Consider the following 20,954-nt stretch of genomic DNA (forward strand, 5'->3'; position numbering starts at 1 on the left):
CAGCACCGGCGGCCGCCAAGGCCTCCCCGGACAGGCTGCGCACCCTTACACACGATCCCACCGCATGGGGCCTAGGCCGGCACAGGTGACCCCGCCACCGCCGCGGCCAGACAACAACGCGGGGGCACACTGGAGGCGTCCGGCCTCACCCCCCGGGGACGCCGGCCCAGCTCGCCCCACCGGGACGCGCACAGGGCCGACCCCGGCGCCGACCCCAGCGCCGACCCCGGCCGCGGCCCCGGCCGCACCTGCCGGCCCGCCACCCCTCCACCGTCCCGCCATGCACCGCGCCACCCCCCCCACCCCGCCCCGGCAACCGGCGCGAGGCCTCAGCCCGCGCGCGCCCTCAGGAGCAAAGCCCCGCCCCCTCCCGCCCCGCCCCCTCCGCGCTCGCCCCACCCTCGGCCCCGCCCCCTCCCCGGCTCGGCGGGGCCCCGCCCCCTTCCGCCTCGGCTCCCCGCCGGGTCACGCCCCCTGCCTCACCGCACGCCGCGATTGGCGGCGCCGCCGGCGTTCCCGGGCCGCCCTCCTCCACTCAGCGCCCGCCGCGGCCCGTCACTCATCGGCGGGGCGCCGCGCCGGTTGGCGGCGGCGGCGGCGCGGGCGGGCCGGGCTGTCAGTCAGGGAGCGGAGTCCGAAGTGGGGAGCGGGGAGGGGAGGAGGGGGCGAACATCTGTCTGCCGCAGCCCGGGCCCGGCTGTGCCGCCGCCGCCGCCGCCGTGCGTGCGCCCGTGCTGCGTGCGCCCGGCGCCCCCGCCCTCCCCCCCCCCGGCCCCCGCCCCTCCCCCGCGCCCGGCCGCCCGGCCCCGGGCTCCGCGCCGTCTCCGGCCGTCGGTGCCATGGGGAGCCGCTGAGCGCGGGGCCCGCTTCGCTCCGCCGGCTGCCCCGCTCGCTCCTCAGCTGCCGGCAGGGGGGAGGCCGGGGGGGCGGCGGCCAGCGGGCGCGGGGGGCGGGCGGGGGGAGGGCGGGAGGGGGGCGAGACGCGATCCCGGAGCGGCAAGTGAGCGAAGAGGAGCCGGCGGGCGGCGGCGGCGGGAGCGCGGGGACTTCGGGCCGCCGCGGAGTGTGAGTCCCGCTGCCCCCCATCCCCACACACCCGCCGGGCCGGGCCGGGCCGGGCCGGGCCGCTGCGGCCCCGCGGGGCGGGCGGAGTTGGCGGCGGGTCCGGCGGGGGGTGGGCGCAGCCGGGCGGAGAGGCGGGGGGCGGGGGCAGCCCTCCCCGGGCGGCGGGACCGGCCGCCCCGGCGCCGCTCCCGGTTACTTTTCTTTTGTTGCCGCCGTGACCCGGGGGCGGCTTTTCCTGCGCGCCGGGCAGCTGCTTCCTTCCCCGCGGGGCGGCCGCCGGCGCGCCCGGCCCCGGCCCCGGGCGGGGGTGGGGGCGGCGCTGCCCGGCGGGACCAGGCCCCCGCGCCGCAGGGGGCGGCCGGCCCCGGCCTGGGGTGGCGGGGCGGGGGGGCGGGGGCAGCCCCGGAGAAAAGTTGCCGCCGCCCGGCGGGGATGGGGGGGCCGGGCCCGCCGGGAACTTGCTGCGCGCCGCCGCCGGCCCGCGCCGCCGCGCCTCCCCTCACGGCCCGGCCCGGCCCGGGGGACAGCGGGCTCGTCCCCCGCCCGGCAGCGGGCAGGTGAACCGCCCAACTTGGTAGAGGCGAGCGCGGCGTGAGTGTCGCCGGGGGGGGCCGGGGGGGCCGATCCCGCCGGTGGTGCGAGAGGCACGGTGCCCGGCCGCGCCGACGCCCGCTGCCCGCCCTGCCGAGCGGCTGGTGGGGAGGGGGGGGCTGCCGGGGCCGGGGGCTGGCGTCCCGGTGCCACAGCAGTCAAATAAATGGCAGCCCGAGCCCCCGCAGGGGAAAAGCGATTTGCGAGTAAAGCTGAACGCTTGAAATAGTGCCCCGGCCAGGTTAACTGCTTTGCTGTCTGAAATGAGCTGGAGTTGGAGTGCTCGGTGTCGCTTACGCTGCCTGAGCGTTGAAACTGAAAGAAGCGACGGTGGAGCGGGGAGCCGCCAGTTGAGTAAATAGGTTCGGTTTAATTTCCTCTTTAACCGAACCTCTGGGCTCAGTAGGACCGGATCGGTATGGATTTCTCGGGTAACCCTGTGGCTGGGGTACGCTGTCAGTATAGAAAGCGGTCCTCCAACTTGAGACAGAAGTGTTGCTATGCTGCAAATACAGTAGAGCCCCATATGTTTAGGATTTTCTTTTTTTTTTTTTCCTCCCTGTTAGAAAGTTTGAAAAAAAGAGACTTTGAAGTATTTTGTTTATACTAACAGAAGAGAAAAGTTCTCCTAAGAAAAAGCTGGTGGCAGGAGTGTAGAGGAGTAGCATATGGCATTAAAAGGAGCACAGCTGGAGGTAGCATTTCCATCTGAACATGATGTCAGAGCAGCTGACAGCCTGCCATCCCTCAGCCTTTTATTCTAACACACAGACAGGGAGTTAGTGTGTGCAGATCTGTGTGTGGAGAAGGTATCTCATTCCTCTCTAACATCATCTCCACTTTGCATCTGTCTCTCCTAGTCTGCTTTTTTTCCACCGATCTAACAGACCTGGAGCCAGCAAGACTCAGAGGAAAGGACTTAATCAGGTTTATGTGTACTAAAGGTAGGAGTAGCAATAGATTAGATACAGCATATTTCTGTTTTGGTGTGTTGTTTATTGAATTTCAGAAAAAAAAAATCACATTACTTTTCTAACCAAGTTTAGAGGTAATATATGAAATTGAGTGTTAAATAGATAAGTGGACTTGGTCAAAAGACTTGGGCTACAGTTGGAGAGTATCAGTTCTTGGGCACATTGTTAGCATTAACTTTAATGCATATTGGGAGAATGTCTTGGTTTGGAAGAAGGACAGAGCAAGTTCATTCTTCATTTCTGAGACCAAAACTGCAGTGGATTTAGTGGCAAGCCTAAAGAGAGTTCTGCTTTCTGTTCTTGTATTGCATCTTTTAAAAGACTTTACCGGGGTTTTGGTGAAATATACAAAAGTGTGCTTTTTTGAAAAGGACTGTTCTGGCTAAAATGTGTTTGTGGGCAAGTCTTTCATTAAACTTCATGGTTAAATATCCAGCAGCTCAGAACCGTAGTAGCATACAGCTGTAGTGCTTCTGAAAGATAGAAATCAGTTATGTGTTTAAAAACTTTTGTACCCGGGAGAACGGCTTGACTGGTTTCCTCTTTTCTTTCTCGCATGTAGCATTTGAAATCTTTTATTTCAGCATAACAATAATTATTTGAAGGAGTTTTTGTATTTGCGACTAATTTAGAACTTGTAGATTTGAGCTGCCTGAATTGGCCAGACAGCTGTAATCGCACTCCTCTATTCTTAATCTCTTTATCTGGGCAGCAGCTGCCATATGGCCACAGTCAGCTGGATCAGATGTTTATAAGCTTCCTTCTTCGTCCCTCTCTGTCCTTTCAGCCTCCTAATTTGATCACAGCTACCTTGTGAGCTGCCCTCCAATCTTTATTTTTAGCCCTCTTAAGGATTAGGATTGATGTTGGCTGTGGGGCACTTAAAGTGATTGTATTGTAAATCTTCGTGCTTTACTCTAGCAATGGTATTTTACAGAATATAGCAGGGGTTGTGTTGTAAGTTTTAGTACATCTTGGTTTGCGAGGGATGAGGATTTTTCAGTAATATCTGCCAGCCTAGAGATCTGCTTAGATGGTTTGGGAGAGCATTGCTATCAATCACAGAAGAATAGATTAAGACAGGTTTTTAAGAGATTTTACTTTCCATTTGAGTTTCGACTTCTCTACTTCTTTTTTAAGTTTATTTTTTCTTTGTCATCAAGGAAGGTGAATAGAAAAATACTTGGGTAAGAACAGTACTCGGGATACAGATTTTCAATGTGCACACATGCACACACGCTCACATTGAATGACTTTTTTTTTTTTTTTTTTTTTTAAGTTTGGTACTGTAAACTCTGCCTGGTGTGGGAGGGGAAGGAAATTTCTGTCCTTCTGCATAGGGGAAGCGGTGCTCATTGGCGTTTTGCTTGTTAGTTTTCTTTTGTAAATTCTGCATGTTGGCAAAAAATGTTCATGTTCTATTGTACAGTATGGAGAAGGTTTAAAACCTGGAACTGAACTTACTACAAGAAGAAAACAACTTGAACTAAATTTCTAAAAACCTTCATTTTGCTGTCGATATAAATTGACACCCGTAAATCATTTTTATACTTTATGAATGTTAGACTATCAGATTTGAGTATATTAGCATTTCTTCATGTGCGAACCTCTCCTCTTACTACAATTTGACTTTGAAAAGAAGGTTGATGAACTGATTTTTTTTTTTTCTTCCCCCTCTGTGATCTCTCAAACTTAGTGTTAAAAAAAAACCAAATTTTTTCAGGGGGGGGTCTGCCCTCCTAGGGTTGCAATCTGGAGGAAGTTCCCTTAAAAAAAAAAACCTAACTATTGAACAGATTTTATGAACAGCAGTGATACTTTAAAAAAAATCACAAATGTACCTATGCGCCTAGTAGAATGGCTTATTTACCATGGAAAGGAAATCGTAACTTCAGTGGTTGATCGGGGAAAGAGTTGCCATCGTACATGCGTGTTAAATAATCTTCGCACGCTGTCCGCACCAGAATTCTGGCAATATAAACACGAGGCTTTTAGAGTAGAATAACTTGGATTCATAAGTTCTGTGATTCCGACCTACATTTAATTTTTAAAAATCTCGTTGCTTATAGGTTATGAAGACAGTATGGAGTTTCCTGACCACAGTAGACATTTGCTGCAGTGTCTGAGTGAGCAGAGACATCAGGGTTTTCTTTGTGATTGCACTGTTCTGGTAGGAGATGCCCAGTTCCGAGCGCACAGAGCTGTACTGGCTTCATGCAGCATGTATTTCCACCTCTTTTACAAGGACCAGCTGGACAAAAGGGACATTGTTCATCTGAACAGCGACATTGTTACAGCCCCAGCTTTCGCTCTCCTGCTTGAATTCATGTACGAAGGAAAGCTCCAGTTCAAAGACTTGCCCATTGAAGACGTGCTAGCAGCTGCCAGTTATCTCCACATGTATGACATTGTCAAAGTCTGCAAAAAGAAGCTGAAAGAGAAAGCAACCACGGAGGCAGACAGTACAAAAAAGGAGGAAGACGCCTCAAGTTGTTCAGACAAAGTGGAGAGCCTCTCCGACGGCAGCAGCCACATGCCAGGAGACTTGCCCAGCGATGAAGACGACGGAGAAGATGAAAAATTGAACATCCTGCCTAGCAAAAGGGACTTGGCGGCTGAGCCTGGGAACATGTGGATGAGATTGCCCTCAGACTCAGCAGGCATTCCCCAGACTGGCGGAGAGGCAGAGACGCACGCAGCAGCAGCTGGAAAAACAGTAGCCAGCCCCTGCAGCTCAACAGAGTCTTTGTCCCAGAGGTCTGTCACCTCCGTGAGGGATTCAGCAGATGTTGACTGCGTGCTGGACCTGTCTGTCAAGTCCAGCCTTTCAGGAGTTGAAAATTTGAACAGTTCTTATTTCTCTTCGCAGGACATGCTTAGAAGCAGCCTGGTTCAGGTGAAGGTGGAGAAAGAGGCTTCCTGTGATGAGAGTGATGTTGGCACTAATGACTATGATATGGAACATAGCACTGTGAAAGAAAGTGTGAGCACTAATAACAGGGTACAGTATGAGCCGGCCCACCTGGCTCCGATGAGGGAAGATTCGGTCTTGAGGGAGCTAGATAGAGAGGACAAGGCAAGCGATGATGAAATGATAACTCCAGAGAACGAGAGAGTCCAGGTGGAAGGAAACATGGACAGCAGCTTGCTCCCTTACGTGTCAAACATACTTAGCCCCGCTGGCCAAATTTTCATGTGTCCTCTCTGCAACAAGGTCTTTCCTAGCCCCCACATCCTGCAGATCCATTTAAGCACGCACTTTCGAGAGCAGGACGGGATCCGCAGCAAGCCTGCTACCGATGTCAATGTCCCGACCTGCTCGTTGTGTGGTAAGACTTTTTCTTGCATGTACACCTTGAAACGTCATGAGAGGACTCATTCAGGTGAAAAGCCCTACACTTGCACCCAGTGTGGGAAGAGCTTCCAGTACTCCCACAACCTGAGCCGCCACGCAGTGGTTCACACGCGGGAGAAGCCTCACGCTTGTAAGTGGTGTGAACGCAGGTTCACGCAGTCCGGAGACCTTTACAGACACATTCGGAAGTTTCACTGTGAGTTGGTGAACTCATTGTCTGTCAAAAGCGAAGCACTGAGCTTACCTACTGTCAGAGACTGGACCTTAGAAGATAGCTCACAAGAACTTTGGAAATAAAATTTTTATATATATAAATAATATATATATAAATCTATATAGTTGTGGTACAGTCTAAAAGCAATCTTGTTTCCTTGAACTGAAAGTTTGGCTATTAGCTTGTTTTTGCACTTTAAGGCAGCATGAGTATTTCACTAATTTAGCACTCCGATAAAAATGAACTGTAGAGGTAATCCGACAAAGTAACAGATTACGGAGCGTATTTTTCCCCCTTTTCGGAATAGAAGCCAGCGGATACTTTACTTCTAAGGAATCTCCAATTCAAAAAATTTGGACGTGGCTTTATTCTCCCCAAAACACTGCGTTCTTTTAAGGTCTCGATCTTTTTCCTCATAAAATCTGAATGTAGAAATCCTCTCCCAATTTTGTCAGTTCCTTTACATTTCTATAATTGCATGAGTCCTTTCTAGCTGTTGGAAACCTGAATGCTTTTAGACCCAAATGGAAAATTTCTGAAATGCTGGATTATCTATTTTTAAACAAGCAGTTGACTTAAAACTTATTATGGCAACTTCTGGATTTCTGACAGTTCCCACTGGAAAAAAAAAAAAAAAACACAAAAAACAACACAAAAACATAAAACAAAAACCCCGAGAGTACACTGGGATCACTGGGACTCTGTCTTACGTGAAGGTTTGCTTGGGATGAAAAAGGATATTGCAGCTTCAGCAGTGATGAACTGTGTGTTTAAAAAATGTGAATTACTGTTATTGTATACTGTAATTGATTACATGGGCCGGGGGGAGGTATCAAAGAACTTGGCAGGTTGTGTTGATGCTCTTAGTTGAGTCTTGAAAAGTAAATATTAACGCTACAGAAATGCATGATTTTCAGTATATTTTTGTCTTTGTTTGCATTGTATAACTTTAACGAGTGAGTTGAAAATTATTTAATTTCCTTAGGAAAAAAAAAAACGACACCGTTGAAAATGCCGGTGTTATGAAGAAGAGAAATGCACTGTTTTTATTTTATCTAATTTAAATTTACTTTCCCACTGTCTTTAAGTTGAGAAGAACTTAAGCTACGAGTCGCCGATTTAGCTATGTTAACAAGGAAAAAAAAATGAATGTTTACAACCAGGCTTCGAGATTTGCATGTGCGGTGTGCATTTACTAACCCCAGACCCCTTCTAATTGCACAGACCCCACGCCAGCTCCAACTGAGGTGCGTCCATTTCCCCAGATGAGCATTTGTAGGATTCCTGCTGCACCACTCCACCACAATAGGTCGTTCTTTTTTTTCCCCCCCGTTGAAAAGAGGCTGTGGACTGAAAAAAAAAAAAAAAGGCAAAAAAAAGCCCCGGGCTGAAAGGCCTGGGAAGGCCTGAGTGACAGGGGGGCCGGGGGAGGGCAGGGGAAGGACTATGTGTATCCAAGCAGCAGAGACTGCAGCCTGACGTGTGGTTTTAATGACCAACACGCAGGTCAAAAGCATTTTGCACAGTGTTTGTTTTCCTGTCTTGCACTTACAAATAAGGTCTATGGGAGTAGCATGGAAAACGTTTGCTGTTTTTTCCTTTTTTTTTCTTTTTTTTTTTTTTCCTCTGCTTTTGTTTAAAATTTGATCGCCTTAACTACTGTAAACATAGCCTATTTTTGTGCTTAAGATACTGAATGGAAAACTCCATTGTGTATTGCTGGACTGTTTTGGAAATATTTGGTCAAATGTGTGTTAATTTGGCTGTAATGGCATTTAAAACAAAAAAAAAAAAGCTGTGAAAATGGCCTTGGAGCGTTATCTTTAGTTACTTGAATAGTCTCTAGGTTTTAAAACTACATTCTTTTCTTAAGTTAGAGAAGACAATCAGTGTCTGAGGAAAATGGACTTTCTCTTGGATTTTTTTGTGGTCCTCGTGAGTGATTGCTTTTTTCCTTTCCTTAGTTTCACATTCTTCTTTTGTTCTAAAACTTAGACTGACATCTAGCTTTGACAATCATAGTATGTTTTATTTTCCTGAGGGGGGAATAACTTATAATGCTGTTTAGTTTTGTACTATTGGTGTGTTGGTGAATTTTTAAACTGTGTGCTAACTGCAATAAATTATATGAACTGAGAAATCAATTCCCTTGTCTTTTTTCCCTCTTTTAAATTATAGTTACGGAGTATTTTTTATAATGTGTAACTTTATTACTTTTGTACAGACTTCTATTGCTAACTGTGTATGGAATATGTTTTCAGTATGCTTTTGAGCACTTTGTTGCTAACGTACATATTTACATCTCACTTAACATTTAAAAAAAATTAAATGCTTGTGTTTTGAAAGCATTTCTGTGTGTGTAGCTCTCGATCATTCTGTAGAGGGTTTTTTTGTTGGTTTTTTTTTTCCTTCCCCAAACACTTTTGCAGGAGCAATCTTATTAAATTCCAGAAATTTTGCTACCATGCAAATATCTATACATAGGCACAACTCCTTTTCTGGGCTTAATTTCACCCCAAGGAGCTCTCTCAGGCTCACTCTTTTGTATTCAGTCTCTATCGGAACATTAGAGCAGAAGGCAACAACTTAATCTGAAGCATGGCCGGGTACTGACTGGCCGTCAACCTTACAGTAGGCAGTCAAAATGTTCACAATACCAGTAATACATCAAAACTGTCTGGACTACGGAGGAAAATTGAAATAATCCTGAATTTGTTTGGGGATTTCTCTTATGGACTAAACATTTATTTAAAAAAAAATAAAAAGCAGCTTAACAAACCCTTTGAAAAAGACCTGGTTTAGATGCTTGTTGCAGGATATACCCAGAATTCTTGTTTGAGGCCGCTCCATCCCAGGAACGAGACCAGCACTGCAGAGCCCAATGGGAATACGAAAGTAAGAGCTAAATTGGAAGTCTGGAATAGAGACAGCAGGAGCGATTTGAAGGGGAAAAACCCAAAATCTTAATTTAAACACTCCATTACGTTTGTCATCTGCCTAGGTACAACTGAAGTTGCGCCTTGACCAAATGAATCCCGGTGCCTAATGCTATTCTGCTTGTCTTCCTACATCTATGGTAATTTGTACTTGGCCAAAATGATCTTTTGAACTGTTTTATTCTTTATAACAATTTTCAATCATCATTTGTTGTGTCGGGGGGGGGGGGGGGGCGGTGTTGAGTTATTACAGATATTTTGAAAACATTTCCTTTTGTCAATGTTAGCATCTTTGGCTGCATAGATTTCTCTTTTTCTAGCTGCAGACCTCTTCTGTATGCTTTTATATAATAGAATATTCTATGTAGTTAAGACGGTTTAAAGTATCGTCAAGACTGAAAAACGGCTAATACTGCAGTTCTGAAATCCGTGCAGCTGATGAGCTTTGCATGTGGCTCTAGGCAGATTCACCATTTGTTCTCCAACATTAAGATTTTCAAGGATTGTGGATTCCCAAATAAAACTAGACTTAGAAGGAGCCCTTCTTCAGAAGGGTAACGGAAAACATAACTTAGCCATTAATGACAAAATAATTCAAGATATCCTTTATACTTTTGGGTTTTATCTAGATGATTATACATGTGCAGCACATGCTTGCTTGTGGCTATCAAAGTGTTTCTTCAATGAAAAGATGAAACATACACCTGTGTGTTGCGTCTCTCCATAAGGTTCAATGTACGGACATACCTAAATAGCTGTAACTTTTTTTTTTTTTTAATACAGTCCCTAGATAAGCTTGAGAGAACATTTTATTTGGCTTCGGGATAGGTGGTAACAAAATCCTCACAATTCATGTTGCCATGATGGTCAAAGGCAAATTGCAGGAATGGAAACGATGCTCTAAACTTTGCAGGTTCAGCAGACTTTCTCTGACTGGTGGTAGTCATCACTTTTTAACTGTGAGTCTTGGGCTAGAAGTACTGAATATCGTTCAGCTATTTTTTTTTACTGTCTGTGATAGCTTAATATTCTTTAATTACAAATTATTTCTCTAAACTCCAGCTTAGGGAGTTGGTGTAACAAAGGCTTTTGAATCAGGTGTAGCATTCTACAGGACATCTACTTACTGAGACCTTTGCCTGTTTTAGGTGCAATTTGAAGAAGAACTCGGTAGGAGTTTAAAATGAAACTTTGTGGCCAAGGAAGGGCTTCATTTCTTTTCCTGGTCTCCTGCATTAGGGTAAAAGCAAATGCCAGACAATCCCATACACCTCTGCTGAGCCTGAGTGAAACCGGCATGTGCCTTCAAAACTTGCGTCACCCTGTTGGATACTTAAATAAAATTTTAAAATTAATTTGCAAAGGGACAGATTCTCTTCTCCTCCCGAGCAGCCGTGCTGGCTCACCTGCTCGGGAGGGACACCACCATTTTCTCTCCCTGCCGCAACATGCCCTCTGCTTTCCTTCTACAGATAATGGATCAAGTGATTTGTCGGCGGGGGACTGACTCTTTTTTTTCACCCTTAATTAATTCTACACTAATTAAATGTTCTAACTTTGTAATGGACTCCTAATATGTAACTTTTAAAATATGTTTTTCCAGCCTACTTTCAAAAATGGAACCCTGAGCCCCCCCTTCCATGATCAACGACGCTGCATCAATTTGTAGCTGAGGAGAACTTGGAAGGGGAGAAAATTTCTACCTGCTTCCTCCCCTCACTTTGAAGCAATGCAAATTCCTTCAGAATGAAGGTGAATATGTTTCAAGTCTGCAAAAATACCCTGAAATTAGAAAACTTGATTCTAAAATATTGTCATGTATTGTCCTCTGTAGTAGAGTTCTCAAACTTACACATTATTAACACTATTTGTCCATGTGATTTCCAAACTGAAATACTTCCAGAGAGTATGGTCCTTTATTAAAGAAATCTCACCAAAGTATTAAGGTTGTTTTACTGGGATGGTAAATGTGAATTTTAAGAAAAACTCTCTGATATTTTTAAAGGGAGGAAAAAGTGATGCACAGATCTTCTGCGCTCTTTCAAAATATTCTAGTTCAGGAGTCCTTGTTTAATTTTTATTGCACTTCACTCGTATTTTAATCATGTCACTAAATATAGTGAGTTTGGTAATAAAAAATATTTTCTAGGTGGTAAGACAGGAGTTCTTTCTTTATTTGTACAAATGCTTTTGGGCAGAAGGTGGAAATGTTCCCTTTTGCTGGCAAATGAAGATAGTGACAGGAAGAAGAGCCCTGGTTATTAAAACCTACAGCCAGCAGCTCCTGCTAGTGTGATAAAATTCAGCTGAACCTGTTAATGGGTCTTACTGATGAGAGATTACGTCCTTTTGGGAAAGATTATCCATTTTAGTCTCATAGGCTAAAAAAGAAGCATTACTTTTAACGGATTGTCAAATTGAAATGCTCTTGGTGCAAATAACACAAAGCTTCCCCAGCTCTGCCAAAGCAGGGGTGAGTCTTCTGCACAGCCAGGCAGCAGTAAAGCCAGAGGTGGAACAGGCTTAACTGTGACAGTGACAGCAAACACTGCAGAGGTTTCAAGTGACGGAGATGTCTGCCAAAAAAAAAAAAAAAAAGTTTTTTCAAAAATAATCCGTATTTGACCAGGAGTATTTTTCTTATGTTGGAATTTCTTAGGTTAGTTAGTTTTTCAGACCAACAGAATTTGCCTATGTTGTCTGCGTATAATCTTCAGGTTCGTTTACTTTCAGGTTTTTTTTCCTTAAAAGACAGTCACTCCACTAATACACCGACGTCTTCATGCAGAACATACACGGGTTTCATTCTTGATAACGCCTGACTATTAACCTTTTGTAGCAGGGGGCCACATGTGCTCACCCCTATGTGAAAACACTCCCCTCGCTGGGACAGACTTTGTGTCTCTCCTGTACCACGGCTGTTACTGTGGGGCTAAATTTTCTTTTCTTTTCTGAGATTTTTACAGCCTGGCTTTAATAAGCTTTTGCTCGGGGCTGCAAGGGAGAACGTATGCAGCCTAGCCTTGGAGCTGAAATGTCCATGTGACTGGGGATTTTTGGGATTGCAGGAAATAAATAAATGATTAATTGCAAAATTATTATTTTTTAGGATGTTTTAATGTGCAGTGTTTTGGTATTTCTTAACCTCAGCATTGCGCTTTAAAATACATATTGTATATGAACATATGTGTGTGCATGTGAGGAAGTACTTTAAAATAACTTGCTAATTTTTATTTAGGTGTGCCTCGAAATCCCAGCCTCGGTTACTCCTTAAAGATTTTTAGAAGATGTGTTCAGTGTTCATATATAACAGCCAACATGACATAGTCTTGTGCAACCTATTGCTTGTGATTCCTGCAGTTATCAACGCTAATCTGAGCACCAAGAAGGACTTTTTTATGCCACGTCCAGAACATGCCAGATAGGGATTTACACAGCACATCCCCAGCCATTACAACCCAGCTTTAAATTAGTAAAATATTTAGAGAGCAAGTTACATGTACATCATGACTTCCGAAAGGATTTAACTGGTAAAGCAATATGTTACTGCCTCAGTACTACAGGAGATATATTAAAAGGCTTAACTGTCTCAAAACAGCTCTATGGCATGGTATATGCTGTAACTGGATGTAAATCTAGATAGGGATTTAAATATTTCTTTCACAACCTTCCTGAAATAGATTTTGGTTAAGTCTTATTTACAGTTATTAAGAAAATAAAAACTACCCTCAATGCTACATTTTAGGCTTTTGTCAAATTGTCTTCAATTTTAGCATTAAAGCTACTTTTTATAAACTTTTGGATCTGTTCCCAATATACATTTTACAATTTTAAAAATGTACTTTATCTATAAATAAAATCCCTTGAAACTGATAGAGGTTTATCATACAAGATATGATTTATTTTCAACTGCATTTGCCACGTATTCACACTTAGTGAGGATTTATGTCGAGATAATTTTAGAAATTCATACCAAGATAAAATATAGTTAAAATCTTAATTAAACATATCCTATCATCATAGGCTATAGCTACCAGGTCTTCATTTTCTGTAGCTTATTCTCTCTTTTTAAAGTAGTTTGACTGGCACCGTCTATCCAGAATCTGATTTCTGTTCATAGATGATTTTCAGGCTTATATATATGACAGTGTGAAAACACTATAAATACCAATATTCCATTATTTTGAAATGACTGAGTGACTTTTAAGAAAGGTCTGTGTCTTAACAAGCTGAGACTAACTAGGCAATTCTTAGGTTTTGGAGAAATGGAGAGTCGTACATCTCTGTATTAATTATGAGGATGTAATTTAATGAACACATGAATGCTGGGCTCCCTGTTGTCAGGCAGACCAACGTACCTCTGAAAGTGTTGGATAACTGTTGTGGCTTACTTTCAAGGATTTCTCAAGACTGCTACTCCATCCTTAAAAGAAAAGGCTCCCAAGACACAAGGTGAACACAAAGTTGTGTTTTGCCCAATTCAGTGTGATAAACATAAATGTAGTTCTTTTTCGTTAACGATTGGAAAAGTCTCACAGAGAGAAAACTTCCAAAAAAGTGAGGACAAAAAATGGCATAAAGCAGTACTTCACTTACTTAGGAAATTTGTTATTCTTAGCCTAAATTTGCATCAAGAAACCCATGCATTTTAAAATCTCAGCGAGGAGACCTTTTAAAGCCCATAACCAGTAGTTAAAAATGAGAATAGATCAAGGTTTTTTCTTTTTCTTTTTTTTTTTTTTTCTTTTTAAACAGAGTGCTAATTTTAATGTGCTCTTTTCTTCTCTCTAATATATAACATGAAGTTTGCAACTTGGAGGAAAAGATGGAATTCCTGTCGAGCAGAGAAAATACAGCAGAGCCATATTCACCTTTCAGGCTGAGGGTGTTGTGCTGGAATGAGGGTATGAGGCAAACACTGGGGCCACCCATAGGGCCAAGCCAGACGGTTCCCCACTCTTTCGCCAGCGAGCCTGCTGGAGGTGAGCATTTTGCGGCAAACAGGACTTTTGTCCCCAAACGACAGCAGGTTTGTAGGCACACTTCTGCTGGAGGGATTGAAAATGACTGAAGCGCTGCTTCTGGAAAGATGTTGAATAATGCGGAGTGATTCAAGCAAGGCATTAAAACAGCATTGCTTGCCCTTTCTCAGCATAGAAGGGAGATGTGGGTGCTCACTGACCACCCCGGGCCAAAGGATGTGCAAGTCACAGAAGCACCTGACGGTGGTACAAGGTGATTTTAAAGTGTTATGCTCTGAACTAACAATGTTGCTGGATGGTCTGGAGCTGGATGTCTGGGTGCTGTATTGCAATGCTATTTTGAAAAAATACAGTAAATGTAAGCGTCTTATCTCTCAACCCTTCTTTGTGGAGTATGAGCCCAAGGGCGATCAGAGATGTTAGGATTTCGGACCTACCTGACATGAACTGCATGTGAGTCACATTCAAGACAGGGAGTAGATGACTAGCACTCGTCCTAATGTTAGCCTTCTATTTTAGGTTGATGTTCCTCAGATTCAGGGCTCCCCCACACAAAAGCACGACCATTTAATGCATTGGGGTTTTTGTTTTTTTTAACAAGAGCCTTTGGTCGGTCCTACAATCATTCATGGCTGAGCCAGGCTCCTTTGGTCCAAAACTGCCTATATTTACAGCAGGCAAAATTTTGCTTTTGGAAATACCCAGCTCCTTTGAGTAGCTGTTGTTACTTCCAGAACAGGGTAGAAATGTGTCTGGAGCAGAAAAAAAATTACTTAGAAAGACATCGGCTTAGCATGTATTGCTAAAATTTAATATCAGTGCTCACCTTTTGAAATGATCTTATCTCTGATCTTATCTCCTTTTATTTAGAAGAAGGAGGAGGAGCCTGCACTTTGGACTGTGGTGAGAAGAGAGGGAACATCTGTAAATAATGGCTTTTTTTTTAGGAGAGGGATAAGCACATTGTTAAAAGAATGAAGGAAATTACAGAAAAATGAGGTTTAAGGGAAAGCACATGTTGAAAGACAGAGCACATTAATCAGACTATGGGAATGGGAGGTATAAAGCCTCTTTTCTACACCACTTTGATTCTTAGTAAGGACAAAAAGCATTATGACTTTTTTCATTTTTTTTGCTGGCTCTTGAGAAGGAAGCAATATGCCACGGCAAGGTTGTGAGCCTGGTTCCTGGTACAGTCCTGGAGGATGAAGCATTTTTAATTAATCTCAAAGGTTTCTTTTAGTTATTTATTTATTTTTGAACAAAGGAAAGTCTCCTCCTCATGACTACAGATGGCAGAATCCTGGTTTTGAAGCCCACACTCATTGTTAGGTTGGTGCAAGACCCCATCCGTGGAGCAGAGATCCCTGGCTTACTCCTGCCCCCCTACTGAATGAGGCATTGGGGATTGGGAGCCTGTGGCCAATGTTGCTTGGTAAAATGATGTGGCTCATTCAAAGTCACCGAACTTATTGAAGAAAGATGAAAAAAAAAAAAAATGGAAGCAAAAGTCGTGTTTATCCTGGGGCTGGATGCAGGGTTTGGTGTGTTGGGGTGTTTTCACCACATCTGTGCTACCTCTCCAGCCCCTTTGTGCACCATGTTTGATGCCTGATGTAAGGCTTGTCTCCACGCCTTTCTCCTGTTGGCTGATCTGAGCTGATCACGTTCTCCCAGAGCTGTTGGTGAGAGAAAATAATTTTCAAGTCCTCTGGAGAACACCAGAGGTGTATGCTTAACTAAAAGTTCATCCTGGAGTTTGGGCAGAGATTAGGTTAATTATGGAAGTGTTTGATCCATCACAAATCCTCCTAAGGTACTTGATAGTCTTCAGTGGGCACTTGCTGGAACCCCTGGTTTGTGTCCATGTTATCTATTTAGAAAAATAAGAAGGGGGCTAATGACCTCAGCCATAGCATCTTTTGAGGTTATATGGATACTCCTGCAACTGCCCCATTTTGTTCCCACCTCCCCAGCCCCATTTTCCCTAGGACACCATTTTGCCATCCCGGGCACATGCCACAAACAAGTGTTTTGCCCGTTGTGCCGCTCGGAAGCGGGCTGTGCATTTCGGCAGTCAGCGGCGTGGCTGTGAGCGCGCAGCCTGGTGCCTGTCAAGCATCTTGTTAGCACAGCATCCGCAAGGCAATGACTCTGAGAAGTACAACCCGGGGGTTGGAAATCACTGCAAACGTGTGTGTGTCGTCCCCCCCCCATTTTTAAACTCAACTCTTCTGTGTGGCTGGTGGAGGGGTGAGGAGAAGGAGGAAACAGAGAGGGGAGCAGAGCCTTCTAAAACTGGGGTTTGCTTTCCATTGCAGCCCTGTGAAAAGCCTTGCTGCTGTCCGAGACCACAGCAGCCATGCATGGCAGGGGTCGGCAGAGCCAGGCAGGACAGAGGCTGGTGGCATCTTCACAGCCTTGTCACTCTCCCCATGGGCAGGGAGAGGGAAGCACTCCTGGCCCCATGGGATGGCAGCCGCGCAGGAAGTTCCCTTTGCTACCCCCTTTCCCAGCCCTTTGGTGAAGGATGGGGATGCTGCGGCACCAGCACTGGGTCTGGGTGGTTTGGCCCTCGGTGCTGCCGGGCTGTGCCGTACCAGCCGCATGGTGTGTTTCTCCAGGCCATGTGCCGCTCCTGAGTGAAGGCTCCCCCTCCACAGCCAACTCCGAACGTCAGGTCCCAACCTACGCACCGGTCAGAGAGAGGCCACGGTGGCCTTTATCTTTTTGTTTTCTCCTATTTTGGGGTGTACTCTAATATTTTGGAAGCTCTTTCCTGATGATGGTCTCTGAGTGATTTTGGGCTCCAGCCGTCCATCCTCCTGGGGCCTCAGCTTAGGCACATTTACGAGGCAACCAACACCACAAAAACATCCGAGTGCGATCTATTTTTTCCTTCTCCTTTGTTGCTTAATGGATGACTCAACTTTCTTTTGTGACTGGATAGCTTTAATTTATAGTTTTTAGGCGAGCGATCATTCCTTTCATTATTTTGGGTTAAATATTCTTATTTGTTGATTATTTAATAGTTTGTTTGGATAAAGATGGAAAAAAAAAAAACCAGCTTGGTGCCATAGACTGAGTCCAAAAGAAATTAACTGCTCTGCTGCACATATTGGAGCAGGGAGTTTACGGAGAATGCAGCCCCGCTAATGGACTGGCAAACTGATAAAGGCTTTAAAGATTCCATATAACCCCACGCTGCCTCGTTTTATTAATTAACTCTCCTTGCTTTGTAGCAAGGTTGTCCCAGCTATGGAATAAATGAGTGAAAGGGCGAACCAGTATACATTAAACATCATTTTATGCTTAGCCTTGTGGAGGATTAGGGTTTGCGGGGTTTTGGGACGGGGTTTTTTTCCACACATCCTTCCCCTGCTGGGGTTTTTGTCCATGTTGCTCAGGGTGGAAGGGGGGAAAGGAGGGGAGGAATTGTATCCGTGGCCCTTTGGTGGCAAAGGGATGGCCCAGGCACGGGGACGTTAGAGCTCCCTTGGCCGGGGGTCAGCAGGTAACCCACCGGCAGAGGGAAAACAGGGGCTGGGGTGCCAAACAGGTGGTGACAGCTATTATAGCAAGGGGAGGGAAAGGAGATGCAAAAAAAAAAAAGGTACTGCTCTCAGCAGCGGTAAACGATCGTTCATAACGACAACTGACTTCTCAGTTCTGCGTCCTGGAGAACAGGCGCTGTTTTGATGGACTGCTTTATTTAATCACTGTTTAGCTGGAGAACGGCTCCGCTAAGGCATTAAATATTTCCATGAAATAAAGGTCATTGTGATTTAAGTTTTTAAATGATTCACTAAATATTAAAGCTGATTTTTCTTTTGCTGCATTAATTTTCTAATATTCCCTCTGTATGTTTTCTTTTATAGGACATACAGATTATTGTAAAGCCTGTCAACCAAAAAGAGGCAATAGTTGAGACAAAAATGATTCATTTATTTATTTATTTAAATCTCTGATTCGTGGGACAAAGTTCACCGATGCATCACACCATCCACTCTCTGTCTGGACCGACGCAGAGGTTTTTTGTGGGGTTTTTTTTTATGTGTTTTTTTTTTTTTTCTAAAACATTACTTCTTGGCAAACTAGATATGCAAATGCCAGAATACACTAAAACCACATTTAATTGGACCCACTTGCCAACTTCTTGAACACAGCTTGGATTATTTCACTGGAGGCTGCTTCTGTTAAAAGATGGGGGAGGAGGAAGTGGCATATTGACAAGGCTTCAGATAATTTTTTTCCACTAGAAGTACAATGATGCCATGAGCCAAGTTTGGAAGTATTTTACTATGTTTAATAATAATTATTATTAAAGGATATTGTAAACATATGCATTTAAGTGGAATGTAATGGGAATACAATCATGTCACTGATTTAGCTTTGGATTAATTTTCAACTTTTTTTTTTTTTTGAGGGGTAACCAACTCCCGCAGTAACTGGAACCTGCGCGGCGCTGTGAAATGCTGGTTTAGAAAGAGGACACATATCCTTTTCCCTAGCTAAATGAGCTGATTAAAAATATTCATTCTTTTAGAAGATCTGTGAAATTTTCATCTCTGACTAGCAATCAATTAAATATAAACCGTATAATAGGATTAAAATTACAAGGTTTACGGAGTTCCCAGAAATTTCAAACGTACGTATGGATGCATATGTTATACTTCAGTATTTTAAAGCGTAATAGGATACCTCGGTAAATGATTGCCCTAATAACACTGATGCTGTGAAAAGCTAATAGAAGGGGGTTACAATCTCTTTGCGGAGCCCCTTCTGTGTGCTGTCAGCCACCTGCAAACGTGGGTGAGCTGCGGGGCCCCGACGGCCGCGTCGCTGATGCTGGTGGCAGCCGGGAGCCTGGATAAGGGCAGGAGGCACGGACGCTTTCGGGGGACTCGGCGCAAACTTTGCCTTCGCTGCTTATTGCCCTGAGGTGACAGGAGCGGTCCTGGGGTGCTGTGGCCACCCTGCTCACAGCGATTTGATGGGTGCCCTTTTGGTCCCTTGGACTAATTACGCCTGATGCACCCGGGCAAGAAAGACCCTTTGTTTGCACCTTTATCCCTACGGCAAGGAAAGCCCCCGGCGGCACCCCTGCCTGCCCTGCCCGCTGCGGTGGCTGGGCAGGGACGCTTCCAGCCTCTGCTGCACCGAAATTCTCGCGGCGACGCCGGCAGACCTCCCGGTGTTCCCCCGCCGGTGAGCCGTTGTGGCGGCGGGCGGGCGGCGAGGGGGCTGCGGGCGCTGCCCCTCGGCGCGGAGCCCCGTCCCGCCAGGGCGTGCGGCCGGGCCCTGGCGCCGCACCAGCGGCTGAATGAACGGCGAGCAAACAAACAAACATTTCTCCGTGCGTGCGAGCTGCCGGAGATGTCGGTCCGGGCTGTCGTGGTTTTCGGTGTCAGCCTCAGTTTTTGCTGCAACCGCCTCCCAGTCGAGGGTTTTGCGCTCCTTTTTATTCCCGTTTGCGATTTGGGGCAGCAGATTGGATGTGGCGGGGTGACGCGAGGACAGGAGCGGAGCGGTCCTTGCAGCATGGCACCGGCGGCCCTCGGGGAGGACCCACGCTTGCCCCCAGCTCCCTTAGTAAATGCTGCGGCGCCGTGGGGCTCACTCCCGAGTCCAAAACGTTGTTTTACTGTCTACGAGGGTTTAGGGGGAAAAAAATTAATCTCGCATAATAGTGGCACTGCAATTAGGGAAGAGGCGTCACTTTAGATAATGAGCATCTTTTTAAGGTACTTATGCGATCTGAAAAATCATAGCTGGGCTGGATGTTCTTTAATCTTGCCATCCACCCAAAGCAAATTTGCAAAGGAGGGGGTTTATTGTCATTAGAGGAATTCTTTCAGCTATCAGAGGAGAGAACAATTTCTTTGTCATTAGCAAAATCCCTGGCTTTCCTTCAGCACATAAACAGTTTACACGATGCGGTTCTAAAATGTGCTTGTCTGTAAGCCTTCTCAGGAGTCTGAATTGTGAACATTTCAGCGTTTGGATGTAAAATCTGGGATCTCAATTTAGCCTTCTGTAAATGCAAGGATGAAGGGCAAAGCACAGATCTGGGCATGAATTTTTAAATTAAGGGTATTCAGTTTCACAGTTTTAGGATGGCACCTATATGCAGTCGACAACCAAGATGTCTGAGCAGCTCACAGTCTGGAGTTTATTCTTAAATAGTCTGTGAGGCCTGGATTGCCTATTGTCCCTCGTACATAAGGTTCGGAGATGCATTGGCCCAGGCTACGCCAGCAAAACTTCTCCATGCAATCCTGGCAAGTGGTGGCAGTAAAAAAGGATTGAAATAGTTCATGTCCCCCGTCACCGGACCTGTGCTAATCGCAGCCTAACAGAGGATGCATTTAGAGGGGCAAAACATTCTTCTCCTGGGTTAGATCATTACACTCGGGGAGCAGGTTTTTTTAAGAATGTCCAAGGAAAAACTGTTGCCTGCTGCAATGGGCTGTAATTGTGTTTGGGTGGTGGAGCTGTGCTGGCGAGCCCTTTGTGGGGCACTCAGAGCCAAAGAGACCAACTGACCATTCCAAGCTTTGCGGGAAGCTGGTGCCAGAAAAGAAATTGCAACACAGTCCCTTGTGTTGCCACTCGGTGTCCCAAGCACTGAACCATCCCCTCTCTAGTCCTACTTCTGTTTAAAAACAGCAAAGGGATGGCATTCAACCAGAGTTTTGTATTAGAGCTCAATGATCAGCACCCCAGAAAAGAGATCAAAACTCTTCAATACAATACAAATCAGTTGCCTGGACATAAAGATGAACCTAAGCCAGTGGCTGTAGAAATCTGTGGCCAGTAAAAGTGAATGTAGTTTAT

The 20,954-nt window shown here is 45.6% G+C and overlaps 1 protein-coding gene across 6 annotated transcripts; it reads left to right on the forward strand.

The window, feature by feature from the left end:
- The first annotated feature begins 852 nt into the window (after positions 1 to 852).
- On the forward strand, positions 853 to 8,547 carry ZBTB18 (zinc finger and BTB domain containing 18). Of its 6 annotated transcripts, none has more exons than XM_074863249.1 (3): positions 853 to 1,065; positions 2,517 to 2,600; positions 4,700 to 8,547. In XM_074863249.1, the coding sequence occupies exons 2-3, from the start codon at positions 2,588 to 2,590 to the stop codon at positions 6,280 to 6,282; spliced, it is 1,596 nt and encodes a 531-aa protein (XP_074719350.1). In that variant the 5' UTR covers positions 853 to 1,065; positions 2,517 to 2,587; the 3' UTR covers positions 6,283 to 8,547. The 6 variants fall into 6 exon arrangements, with proteins under 6 accessions (XP_074719350.1, XP_074719352.1, XP_074719351.1 ...); XM_074863250.1 differs by lacking the exon at positions 853 to 1,065 and adding an exon at positions 1,821 to 2,018; XM_074863255.1 differs by lacking the exon at positions 853 to 1,065 and having other exon boundaries at positions 2,037 to 2,600; positions 4,700 to 5,387; positions 5,500 to 5,806.
- Positions 8,548 to 20,954: the final 12,407 nt, after the last annotated feature.

Source organism: Strix uralensis, chromosome 3 (genome assembly GCF_047716275.1).
Source record: "Strix uralensis isolate ZFMK-TIS-50842 chromosome 3, bStrUra1, whole genome shotgun sequence".
NCBI lineage: Eukaryota > Metazoa > Chordata > Aves > Strigiformes > Strigidae > Strix > Strix uralensis.